General features: G+C 35.3%; 1 protein-coding gene across 1 annotated transcript; it reads left to right on the top strand.

The window, feature by feature from the left end:
• The first annotated feature begins 7,328 nt into the window (after positions 1-7,328).
• Positions 7,329-9,510, top strand: LOC120276817 (9-cis-epoxycarotenoid dioxygenase, chloroplastic-like). The gene is given in 2 exon segments (XM_039283532.1): positions 7,329-8,471; positions 8,473-9,510. Coding segments are annotated over 2 exon segments (1,818 nt in total). The 5' UTR covers positions 7,329-7,442; the 3' UTR covers positions 9,262-9,510.
• The last annotated feature ends 3,633 nt before the right edge of the window (positions 9,511-13,143 follow it).

Consider the following 13,143-nt stretch of genomic DNA (forward strand, 5'->3'; position numbering starts at 1 on the left):
AAAAAAAATCATCTTTTCCTTTTTACCAAAATAATATGTTATATGTCTTGTCACCAATTTAAATATTATGTGTAACAGTTCAACTACAGTACTTAACATTCAAGGTCAATGTTTGTATTTATGAAATCAAAGAACCATTCATATTTTTTCAAAACATTAATTTAAATAACTTCTTTCTTTATAGACTTTAGCTTTGGTCAAAAGGCAAAAATGAAGGAGAAAAAAGTCACCTCCCTCATATATATATCACAAGTAATTCATGCCTATATAATTATTATTATTAGGTGCATTGTATCAAATCATTAACAAGGCAGGATGTCAAGGCTAGCTTTTTCATAAAATTTATTACCACGTGATAAATGGTGTAAGTAAGAAAGAAAGAAAGAAAGAAAGAAAATTTCCATGGAACACATCTTTAGAGAAGAAGGGTACGTGATGCATGGCCAATGGTAGGCCATGCATGCACCATTTCTTACCACTTGTTCTAAGAAGTTAGGACCCTTCCACTAAACTTAAGATCTGAAGGTACAGTCAGGAGATATGAATGAGAAGCAAGTGGTGGGTGGGAGGGACACCATCACACAAAACTATGATCATTTGAAATTGCAGGTCATTGCAAGGATCTTATAATGTTGTGACTTGTGGCCTAAACCAAAGACATGGAATCCAATATACTTCTCAACTGATAGAGACTCTGATATAGAACTAGGGTTAAAACTTAAAAGTAGAGTGTCACAAAGGAGTCTGAAAAGAGGAAAGAGGAGAGAGGATTTCATTTAAAAACCATGCATGAAAGACAAGTAATTAAGTTGGTGATAAGTATAGTACCTGTTTTCTTGTTGGTGTTTGTTGCCAAGTAGTGACAGTGAACAATGCTTTCTTGTTTTCCATTGAATATGTATCAGTGATGGTACATCAAGTGCAACTTGGCCAGGCTATAAAGTGGAAGTGCTTGATCACTTGCAAGGTTGGCTGGTAAGTGGCACCAAATGAGAAACTCAAGATAAATAATAGGAAAAAAAAATAATGTGATAGAATTATATATATATATATATATATATATATATATATATATATATATATATATAAACTCAATTAAAAATAACTAAAGAGGATGAAGAAAAGAGGAGAATGAAAAGAAATGAAATGAAAAGGAAATGGAAGGTGGCTTCCCACTTCACTGCCAAGCCTCTTAATCAAAACAGGAGCACATCTTTCCAAATAGTGTTAACTGGTGGAGGATTCTTATCTAAATCAAATATCTCTAGATATCAAGAAAAACAGTTTGATTATTAAAAGTCTTATCATTTCCTTAAGAATTCATAGCCACATTATTGAGTTCTCTCCATGTGTCTGACTCAAAAGTTTGTAAGCTTTGTGATATGAAATGGCCACCATGACATGGTTATCAATGGATCTATCTATCCCACATTAAATGAGAAGCCCACCCTTTTTGTCTTTCCCCTCTCCTATCCCTATCCAATGGTTTGCATCATTTATTAAACCATAGACACAAATCCAATGCTTAGGATTTTTCTGCTTTCATATACAGATTCTTACTTAGTCAAAAGTGTAATTAGTTTGCCCATAACTAATACAAGATAAAAATGTCTTATTCTTAATTTTATGTCTAAACACCTCTTGAGTTCAAGTGTTTGATGTGGAATATCTCAGATAATTACTTGATAGCTCTATAATAATGTTAGTATAAAAGAGGAATTACATGTACATACATACACAAGTTGGAATTGGCATCAAACTTATGAAAATTACCCTGAAGTTAACTTAGAAAATAATGAAAGATGGATTGAAAGTTTTGGCAGTTGGTAGTTTTTTTTCTGGTTAGGTTTGTTGAGTGGAGGGATCCACATAAAATTTTTGGGTACATGATGATTAGGGGAGTACATTTGTCTATGCATTAAAGCCTAAAGATAGGGTTCATCAAGACACAACCAAAAAGGACTTGTGGGCCTAAGAAAAAACTCCACATGATTTGCATCCTTTTTCCCATCCATTATTATTCTCATATCTTGGTATGAAAAAGGAAGTAATAATATCTTTAAAACAAGAGGAAATAATAGAGAATGAAACTCAATCCTATGCATGATTAGCGCATTTATGAAATGAAATTAACAACTATATATATATATAAAAAAATATATATATATATATATATATATATATGTTCCTACTAAATGATTAATAGATTTTGGCTATCAAATCACACATGAGCTTGACTTATATCTGTCCATCTGTTTTTACCCAGTAGAGGACAAACTTGTTTTGTCTAATCAAATCATCAAGAGAATCCAATAACTTCATGTTTTAACATGGTAAAAATCTGCCATATTGTGAATGTTTTTTTACTTCACTAAAAAAAATCAAACAGCAATTGAGATTTTTTATGATAAAAATAAGGAATGAATGATTCAAAAACATCTGAACCGTCTCAATCATTCCATGTATCTAACGAGAACAGTAGACTTGCACTAGCAATTAAGTTATTAAAATCAAGAGACAAATTGTAAAAAGAAACTGTGGTTCAGAGAACTTAATTTTGTAGAACTTCATGATATGAAAATACAACATCATGAGAGTGGTTCAAGTTGTAAAATGTTGTCTTTGTCCAGGCATCAGCATTGCCAAAAAGGCATGTCCAAATACTAAATTTGTCACCATACGGACAGGCATGATGCTCTTTCTAGTGAGATGAGCACAGCCACATGGTGCTATGTCCTCCAAGTGCACGGAGGACAAAGGACTCAATTTTGGTTCTTGTTTGGCATTCTCTTCCTTTTAGCTAGATATATCCCTGTTTCGTTGGGAAATGAAGTATTTGGCTTGGTAAAACTATTTCATTAACCAAGTCCAGCATAGGTAAATATTAATACAAATGAAAAATATATATATATATACATATATTAGCTTGCATTTAGAACAAACTAATCTACCACCCTGCAACAAGAGAATCGCTAAGGGTTTGTCACTTGTTCATATTTATCTTTAAAAACACTAATGTGTACAAAATAAATATAACATCAATTAAATAAATATATATATACATACTGAACATCATTTGCGGGCATCAATAAATGATGAAAAGTAAGATAAAAAAAAGTTAAAAGGAACTCAGGATTTGGAATGAAAAAAAGAGAGGAGGGAGAGCTGAGAAGGTAGAATATCTAAATTATTGGATGAGAATTTTCTAAATGACATCCACATTCAAAATCTACAAACATCTTCTTTGTGACATAACATTTAAATTTTTTTCTCAACCCTTTTTATTCATAATGGACTCATGAGCCGTGCTGATTCTTTTTTTTTATCAACGCATTGTTTTTATTTTTTATTTTTCAGTATGGTATTTTAATCTAATTGGATTTGATAAATCTGTGACAAAATAAAAAAAAATTTTAAATAAACCACTTTTATTAAGAAAAGAGTGCCAAAATAAATTTGTATCCTATACATACAATAAATCATTTAGTTTATTCTGTGGTTAATGAAGAAAAGGACACCAATTAAAACAATCCTTATATATAAATAAATATTATCTTATAAAACTCTAACATTTTTTTTAAAAAAAAAAAACACCACCCAATCACAAGGCATGCATTAGTTTATATCTATCAAGCAAACAAGCAGAAAACTAATAAAAATGAAACATGTTTGCATAAGATAAAATACAAGCTCAAAATGGTTTATAATAATTTTGATTTTAGTTATTGATATCAAAGAACATGTAAAGCATTTTATATTTAAACAAATACCAAATATCAAACAACATTATTCATATCCTTAATTTGAATTATCTCTAAATATATATATGCAACCCATTAAGTGAACATAAAATAAAGTATCATGATTAAAAAAAAACATCCATTAATGGATGTTTTTTTTAAAAAAATAGGGCGAAAAAACACCAACCCTCGTGAACATACACGGATAGGGAATTGCCACATGTCCTCACTCTTTTGAAAGTGGATAACACAGTCAGGAAGAATTAAACTCGTGTTTCTCCTAAACGAGGGAACCCAGAGTATCACTGGATTACAAGCCCATCGGTCAAATAAATCATTCATCAGGCATGCAAACTAAAAAATAATAAAATCAAATTCTAATATGAAACAATAATGAAAAGAAAAACAAGAACATAGCCAAAGTGAACCCGGCGTGGTACGAAGACCAACCACCAGCTCCACCACCACCACTAGTACCAAGTTATAAGGTTCTCCGTGCCAAGTTGCAGATTGCCTATGTCTGGCAGATGGGACACCCAAACACATAAAGAAGCTACTTTGGATGCCATCTAATGTTGATGTTTTACTGTCTATTGATAAAGGTGTAACTACACGCAATCTAAGTTGTGCCCACTTGTTTGGGTGGTCAAGGCCTTGTCCACTACCTCTTCTTCTCTTATGCTTATTATTTGTGGGTTTGTTTTGCCTTCCCTGCTTCTTTCTCAAAGTAATTTCACATCAATGTACAATATATATATAGATATATTTATATATATATATGTGGCCTCTCATTACCCTATTCAAACATTAATTTTCTCTTTATGACTAATGAGCCACTCTCATTCATCATTCCAATCAACTTTCCAACTTGCTACAACCTCCAAACAACCATTCTGTTCAATGCTCTTGATTGTCAAATTTATCATTGACTACTCTTCTTATACTTCTTGTTTTTCTAAGGAGAAGTTAGTTATCACCTTTGATAAAAGTTGAGATGATTTCTAGAAAACACTCTAGTCCCTGTTACTTTTATATAAAAAGAAGAAAAGGAAACCATAAATAAAGAACTTGAAGAATTTACAAAGGAAAAATAAGAACAGCTTGCATGGTAGACTTTGAAAAATCTAGATTGCAACAAATTTGAAAGAAAAAGATAGGAAATGCTAAAAACAAAAAGATATAGAGATTTTTCTAATTAACTCTTTTGAGAAATTTAGATGGCCTAGCAATGCTGAGCACTAGAACAACTTGACCTCCAATTTGAAGCAAAGTCCACAAGAACAAGATGATCAAATAAAACCGCCAATAGAGAAAAGTGCAAGTGCCCCACAAGACTAAACAAAGCAGAGCCATGAACCACATCAAACACTAGAACACTTTTAATTATAGATTGAAAGAATGGTATAATATTATCCCAGACTCACTGGGATGAGGAGTCATCCATGACACCACCAAAGCCACATTATTTAGTTAACTAAACAAAACCATACAAACAAAAAGAGATACATTTGTTGACAAATGAATGGAGAACAGAGGCTTTCTGGATTAGCTTTTATACCAGAAATTGGAGACCAAAATAATCAAGAAGTGAACATGAAAAGCTCATGTTATTGCAAGATTAGTATGAGAATCAGATAACATTGAAGATTGATTATTAAGTTGGTGAGGATGGCAATCAGGTAAGGATAGATACGCATGAGACTGTTGATCTGAAAGAGAGGCTGAGTCATCAAAGAGAGATTAGGATGAGTTAGTTTAATCAAGTACATGCTTATGTTTTGCATTTCTCTCATTCTTTGGTTTAGTACAATTTAAAGCATTTATATTGGCTGTTAAGAATAAATTGAGAAATTTATTTAATGTGGCTTTCACACATACCACGTGTTTTCTATAATATATTATTATTATTATTATATATTTTTTAATTCTCAATAGTAGAAAAGGAGTTTGTAATTAAGGGAGATGAAGTTTCAATCATTTGACCATCTTTGAATCCAAACTTCAATTTAATCTTATGGACCAAGACTGGTCACCATCTTCAATTTTCTAAAAAGGAATTCAAGAGAAAGACTTATATATAGACATCAAACCAAAATGCATGGCAGGATGAAATTTCCATGAAATCACATTGCATTGATTGATGATTAAATTGATCTATATAAGCTAAAAAACATAGAAAAGAATCAAAGAAAAATCTTAGTGTCTGACTTGTAGAGATTAATTGGTCCTACTCAAATAATACTGGAAAGCACTTCCAAGTTGTGAATGAAAATAAAAAAATCACCCGTGAATCATGTGAGGTACAAAAAGGAAACATTCTACTTGCAAAAATCAATCAAATTAAATCTTTAATGAAAATGTCACTCTCAAAGGAAAAGAGAAAATGAGGCAAACTAGTACAACAATTTGTGGCTTGTGAAGCTCAACTCATTCTGATCAGTCATTTATGCAAACCAGATATCCAAAGATTGTCAGAAGCCATTTCAAAAAAAGCTAATTCCAGTTTTCAGTACAAAATAATTCACTAAGACCAAACAGAGTGACAAAACAAAGCCAACTTAAACTGCACGTAACTAATAAATTGGTAGGTAAAAAAGAAAGAAAAAAAAAGTCAAGATTTGGGTCCATGGGTATGGGATTACCTAAGCTAAGATGGTTTGGTGTTTATGATATATAATCCTAATTAGAGGAATAATTTAACATGAGTTTAGGCTGCACAAAGTTGCAACCTCTGAGTATAGGTCCCTTCATCTCCAAAGGTGAAGACCTTTTTAGAAAAATAATCACAACAATGACCAAACAAAAGAGTTCATCATAGAAAAATAAAAGCATATAAGAATCATGGCCAACGAGCTCACACCACGTCCGGCATTGCACTCCATATGAAATAACAAGGTGCTGAACCTTGTCATACTTCCTCTATCACCAACCTAATTAATAACATCTCAGCCACATAAAAAGAACATTCATCTAGTAAGGTAAGATTCATAATCTCAAACCAAAAAGACAAAATTTAATACCCAAAATGGTTTTTGTGTCATTGTTTTAAGATCATGCGGTTAAACTCAAATTATTTGCTTAGGGTGTTCTGTGGTAACTTTTGGTCTCAGAAACAGTTCAAATTTGTTATATGTACGTATACTTAATTAAAAAAGTTTCAATAATCAGAAAATAAGGAATTAGGTGAATGATAAATACAAGTATAAGCAACATTTGAGGGAGAGCATGTGGGATGTCCTAAGAGGAAAAGGCAATCTATTTTTGAAGAACAACATGGAGATGAGATGAGAAAGAGAGAGACAGAGAAAGAAGAATTAAATGAGGCAGCAAGTGATCAGGCATTGCCCCACAAACGAAGGGACACCAGAGCCCACCAGTGAGACCAAGCCTAAACCATACACCACCCTTCTCACAAGCACATAATACTCTAGAAATCCCAAGGATTTGAAGAAATCCATGTCAAACCCCATTCTTCCTTTTAAGTAGAATCCACCACGTGGGCTTCTCTGGGATGTCTAGGTGGAGCTCCTTTGCCCACCTTAAGAAACCCCTCCCCCCTCCCAAACTCTATATATAACCACCCCTCACTACATCACAAATTCAACTCCAAAAGCAAAGCAATCTCCAAAACAAACCCAACCCCCTCAAAGCCATCATCATATATACCCTTTTAAATTGCTAAACCACTGAGACAAAGAAGCCATGGCTACTTCTTACATATCAACCAATCCAATTCCCATCACAACAATGAGAAACAGAAATAACCACTCAAAGCCTTTAACCACCATCCAGTGCTCTGCCACTTCTCATCCCTTTGTCCAACATATAACCCAATCATCCCCTTATTACCAGCAATCTTCATCACCTTTCATCAAAGAAGACATGTCCTCCATGTCCCAACTCATGGGCCCAACCAAACATGAGCGGCAACAGCACACGAGAGAGAGCAGCAGCGGTTCACGTCCGAGTTGGAACATCTTCCAGCGCGCGGCGGCTGCGGCGCTTGATGTGATTGAGGAGGCTTTCATAAGCAGAGTGCTCGAGAGCGGCCACCCGTTGCCTAAGACTGCCGACCCAGATGTCCAGATATCTGGGAACTTCGCCCCTGTAGATGAGCAACCACCGTGTCACAACCTGGAGGTCTCCGGCCGTATACCTCCATTCATCAATGGTTTCTACGTCCGCAACGGTGCTAACCCTTTGTTCAAGCCTGTGGCTGGGCACCACTTCTTTGACGGTGATGGTATGGTCCACGCCGTGCGCATCTCTAACGGTAGCGCTAGCTACGCGTGCCGGTATACCGAGACAGAGCGGCTCCGTCAGGAGCGTGACATCGGGCGGGCTATATTCCCTAAGGCGATCGGCGAGCTGCACGGCCACTCGGGCGTTGCGCGCTTGCTCCTATTCTACGCGCGCGGACTCTTCGGGCTGGTTGACCACACTCACGGCATCGGTGTGGCCAACGCTGGGCTTGTCTACTTCAACGATCGCTTGCTTGCCATGTCCGAAGATGACCTCCCGTACCAAGTCCGGCTCAAAGCCGACGGCGACCTTGAGACCGTCGGACGCTATGACTTCAACGGCCAGCTCAAAGACTCCATGATCGCGCACCCCAAGCTCGACCCTGACACTCGGGAACTCTTCGGACTTAGCTACGATGTCATCAAGAAACCATACCTCAAGTACTTCAAGTTCTCACCGGACGGTGAGAAGTCCGCTGACGTTGAGATTCCCTCTCGAGAAACCAACCATGATGCACGACTTCGCCATCACCGAGAAATACGTAGTCATTCCAGATCAACAGGTGGTGTTCAGGATGCAGGAGATGATCCGAGGTGGCTCACCCGTGGTGTACGACAAGGACAAGACATCAAGATTCGGGATTCTACCGAAGAACGCCAAGGACGCGGCGGAGATTGCATGGGTGGACGTTCCCGATTGCTTCTGTTTCCATCTCTGGAATGCATGGGAGGATGAAAGCACAGGAGAGGTGGTCGTCGTCGGTTCTTGCATGACTCCGGCTGACTCCGTTTTCAACGAATGCGAAGAGAGCTTGAAGAGCGTGTTGTCAGAGATCCGGCTAAATCCAAAGACTGGTAAGTCCACTCGCCGGCCAATCATAAACCCATCCAACCAGTTGAATTTGGAGGCTGGCATGGTGAACCGCAACCTGCTTGGCAGGAAGACACGCTACGCGTATCTCGCCATCGCCGAGCCATGGCCGAAAGTGTCAGGCTTTGCCAAGGTTGATCTCTTCACCGGAGAAGTGAGGAAGTTCTTGTACGGTGATCAGAGGTATGGTGGCGAACCTTACTTCTTGGCTAAAGACCCGGCGGCGAAGAGAGAAGATGATGGGTATGTTGTCACCCTCATGCACAACGAGAAGACATCGGAATCGGAGCTCCTGATAGTGAATGCGACCGATATGAGGTTGGAGGCATCAGTGAAGCTGCCATCCAGGGTACCTTATGGATTCCATGGGACCTTCATCAGTGCCAAGGACATCCAGTCTCAGGCATAACACAGTTTATAGTATTATTACTGTTAGTGTTATACTGCATATGATGATTACTCTTATCAGTATAGAAAGGGAAGGGAGAATTACCAGAGGGATTGGTAGAGGTCCCCGGAGTCTCCCTTTTGGCACTATAATAGTTTATTCTTTTGTTGTTGGTACTTGGTACCACAGTGTTTTCATCTTAGGACCATGAGAGACCAGCTTGTAGCTTTGTTGGCAGTAGTTTAGGTTTAGCCGAGCTCAGCAGGTTTCTCCTTTCCAGTTATATGCATGTATATGTTCATATTTCTGTTTGTCATAATAAGGGCCCTCACTCTAGTACTACATGGAGGGGCACCACTTGTTGTAAATAATGTTCAGCTACATACATACATATTTACATATATATGGATAAATTTCAGTGCTTTAAATTTGGACCAAGTCATAGGTGAGATTGTAACTTGAAAGGAGAACTTCCATTTGCATTTTCTCTTGCATATGTGAAAGCAAAATAGAACTAGTAACTATCTATAAAGTTAGAACTGGCCAATGGGCAGAGAGTGTTGGGTTTCTACTTTCTAGAGTGAGTGAGAGGGACGCACAGAAATGAAGTGGGATATGACTTTATATCCAGTGGAGAGAAAGTAAAGGATGCTGACGTTTCTGTCTGTGTGTTAAGAAACGACACGTTCGCTAAAAAGAAGAGAAAAAAAATAAACGATGGTGGACTACTGGTTTTGAGGACCCAAAACCCAATGTAAGCAACCAATAAGATGAATTAAATGATCCTAAAAAATAGTTAGTTACCAGCACTGAGCCATCAATCACGGATGAGATTAAAAAGGCTTTGGAAAAAAAAAATAAATAAAGAAAGGGAGAGCCAATAATATGATAAGCTCATAAAGCTCATTCCCCCACACGTACGTTCTATTGACTGATAAAAACTCCACCGCCCATTTGTCTACTAAAGACCGAGTAAACCCATAATTAAGACTAGTGCTCTTACTTCTAAGCTTCACTCACCGTCCAGACTCCAGAACGTCCTTCTCTTGTTGTCATAGCTTGGGAATCTGAAGCCACTCCACTCTCATGTGAACGTCCACTTCGTTGTTCTCTTTTCCCAATAGTACCCCCATTTTGGGCGGTCATTATTTTTGTTTTCTTAATCTCAAATTACATATTTTTTTTAAAAAATAAATATAAATAAATTATAAATTTATTGAATAGAAAAAGACAGTACAAAATAAGAAACTTCTTTCACCAGAGGTGAGGAGAAACAGAATATCAAAAAGAAGTGAAAAAAATAAGAAAAAAGATCTACGGTGTCGACACCGCCTGGCATCCTCAAAGTACATATTCGTTCTTTGTTTCTTTTTTTCATTTATTTTAATTAGAAGAGATTATTGTTATTGATTTTTTTCTTATATAACAAAAATCAAAAGATATTATGTTTAATGGAACCCATCCCACCTAAACATGAATTATATAACAACTCAAAATAAGATCTACGTCACAAATTTAATAAGTTTTTTTTAAAACAAAAATCGTGAATTAGTCCAGATTCAGAGATTCTCTCTTTTAAAACTGCATAGCAGAAGATAAATTCTTTAATTTGATACTTACATATATATATATATATATATATTATCAAATCAAAATACACTAGTTATAAACAAGTTACACAGATTCAGTTAAATTGTACTTGAAAATAATGTGTGAAATCAAATAACAAATTTTTAAGATCTATTTTTTATTAAAATGAATAAATTATAATTTTATTAAAAAAATAAGGCAGTACAAATTTAAAGAATAAACCTGAAGAATAAAAATAAATAGAATCAAATAATAGAAAAAACAAACAACAAAACATCTGAATTATCATAGAGGAACAATAACAGCCACACTTATAACAATGCAAATATAATAAATAAATCAACCGACGTGCATAATAAAGTATTTTGCTAGAAAACATCCCACTGACTAACAGTTTTAACGTGTTGCCCTCCAACCATTATATTTTAATCAAATTGGTCATGTTGATTTAAATGTCTTTTCAATTATGATAGAAAAATTTTATTCAACATTCTAAACAGTCTGAACACTATTATTAACATCCCATATTAAATTTTAATGTGATCAACAAATTGTAACCGAACCGCATACCCTACCATCAAATTGTTCAACATATCAATCAACGCACATGGTTCAGCCAAACAGTATGACTTCTTTGACTTATCCCATTAATATATAAGGGTATAATCAATTGTCAACTTGTAACATTCACCAACATCTCATAACACTGCATTATCTGTCAACATATATATATATATATATATATACTAACAAGTAATTCATATTCATTCTAAGCTACATTCATATAACATATAATATCAGAGATATCTGATAAAAACAGCGCATTGAGTAATTAAACAAATTTAATTTACACACATGCATGGATCTCAATTCATGATAGTTTAAACTGAGAAATTGGAGTGAGCTCATCCAAACAAATGCCAACAAAAACCATCATCAATCTACATTGAACAATGACAAATATAAAACTCAACATGTGTAACATGAAATCAATGTCTGAGTAATATTAAAATATACAAGCGTGTCTTGCGTGCCAAGAATACTGTTTTCTTCGCCACAAAAAAATTTCAGGTTGAAAATAAGATGTCTTTGTGCATAAATCATGCCTGAACTACGAAGACTATTGTCCAAATATATGAATTCAGACTGGAAAATTACTTGCTATCAGATCTCATAACTTAATACAATTTAGGGTGCAAGATTTTAGTTTATCTTTCAACGGAAATCAATGCTTCCATCAAGATGATAAAGCTGAAAAAAAATTATAGGCAGTGCACTCTTAACGTTCATTTCCATTAATTTTAGAAAGTGAAATGCAAGTCATTTCACATATACATATAATTCTTTTTTACAAATTTTGTAAAGGATGTGAAATTCATGATAAAAGTGGATGGTGATATATAGCCAATCAAATTGATCAAATTTTGCCGCTATAACAGCTTATAAATTGATTTGAAAACGAAATAGATATTTTACATTGAGGAAAGTTAATTGTATTTTTATTTTATTATTATTTTCTTTGACAATGTGGACAAGCTATGTGTCAAAAACACACGCACTACCGCACACTACCGGAATTGATCGACCGGCTGGCTCTTGCACACTCATCTAATAAACAGGGGATTGAATTGCAAACCCACTCTCACAACTGAAGATCATCACTACATTTGGCGTGCTTCAATCTTTGGGCATTTACAGTAGGACCTTTGGTTAATTGTAATGTTAAGATGGGACAAAAATTTTAAACATTTAGAAAATACATGGATGGAAATAAATAAATAAACAATACATGGATTATATGTAACATTTTAAAAGAACATTCATAAAAGAGAAACATTGACATAAAACATGCTTAATAAAACTCATTTTATAAGTATTTGAGGGTATTTCAAAGTTATTAATTAATAAACTACCACTAAACCTATCTATATTCCTCCAGATACGAGTATACATTAGAGTCATCTCTTGCTAAGACAGTTAATTACACCACTGCAGCCTTACTTACCTTGGTGTCCCACCTCTAGGAGACAATCCTATTGGCGGGATTGGGAAAAAGCTTATTTTGGGCATCAAACTGAGACACCCCCCAGAAATTTAAACTCTTTTTTTAGGAGGAAGGTTAACTCTCATGAATAAGGTGTTCACATCTATTCCAACCTACTGGATATTCATTTTTAAACCCTTTTTGGCAGAAAAAGTCAATTTATCTTTATCCGAGTGTGACTTTCTTTAGTTTAAACCAGGTGTTGACAAAACTAGATATTAATTAGTCAATTCGAAACGCATTTGCACACCCAAGAATCAAGGTGTAGA

This window comes from Dioscorea cayenensis, chromosome 15, assembly GCF_009730915.1.
Source record: "Dioscorea cayenensis subsp. rotundata cultivar TDr96_F1 chromosome 15, TDr96_F1_v2_PseudoChromosome.rev07_lg8_w22 25.fasta, whole genome shotgun sequence".
NCBI classification, from domain to species: Eukaryota; Viridiplantae; Streptophyta; class Magnoliopsida; order Dioscoreales; family Dioscoreaceae; genus Dioscorea; species Dioscorea cayenensis.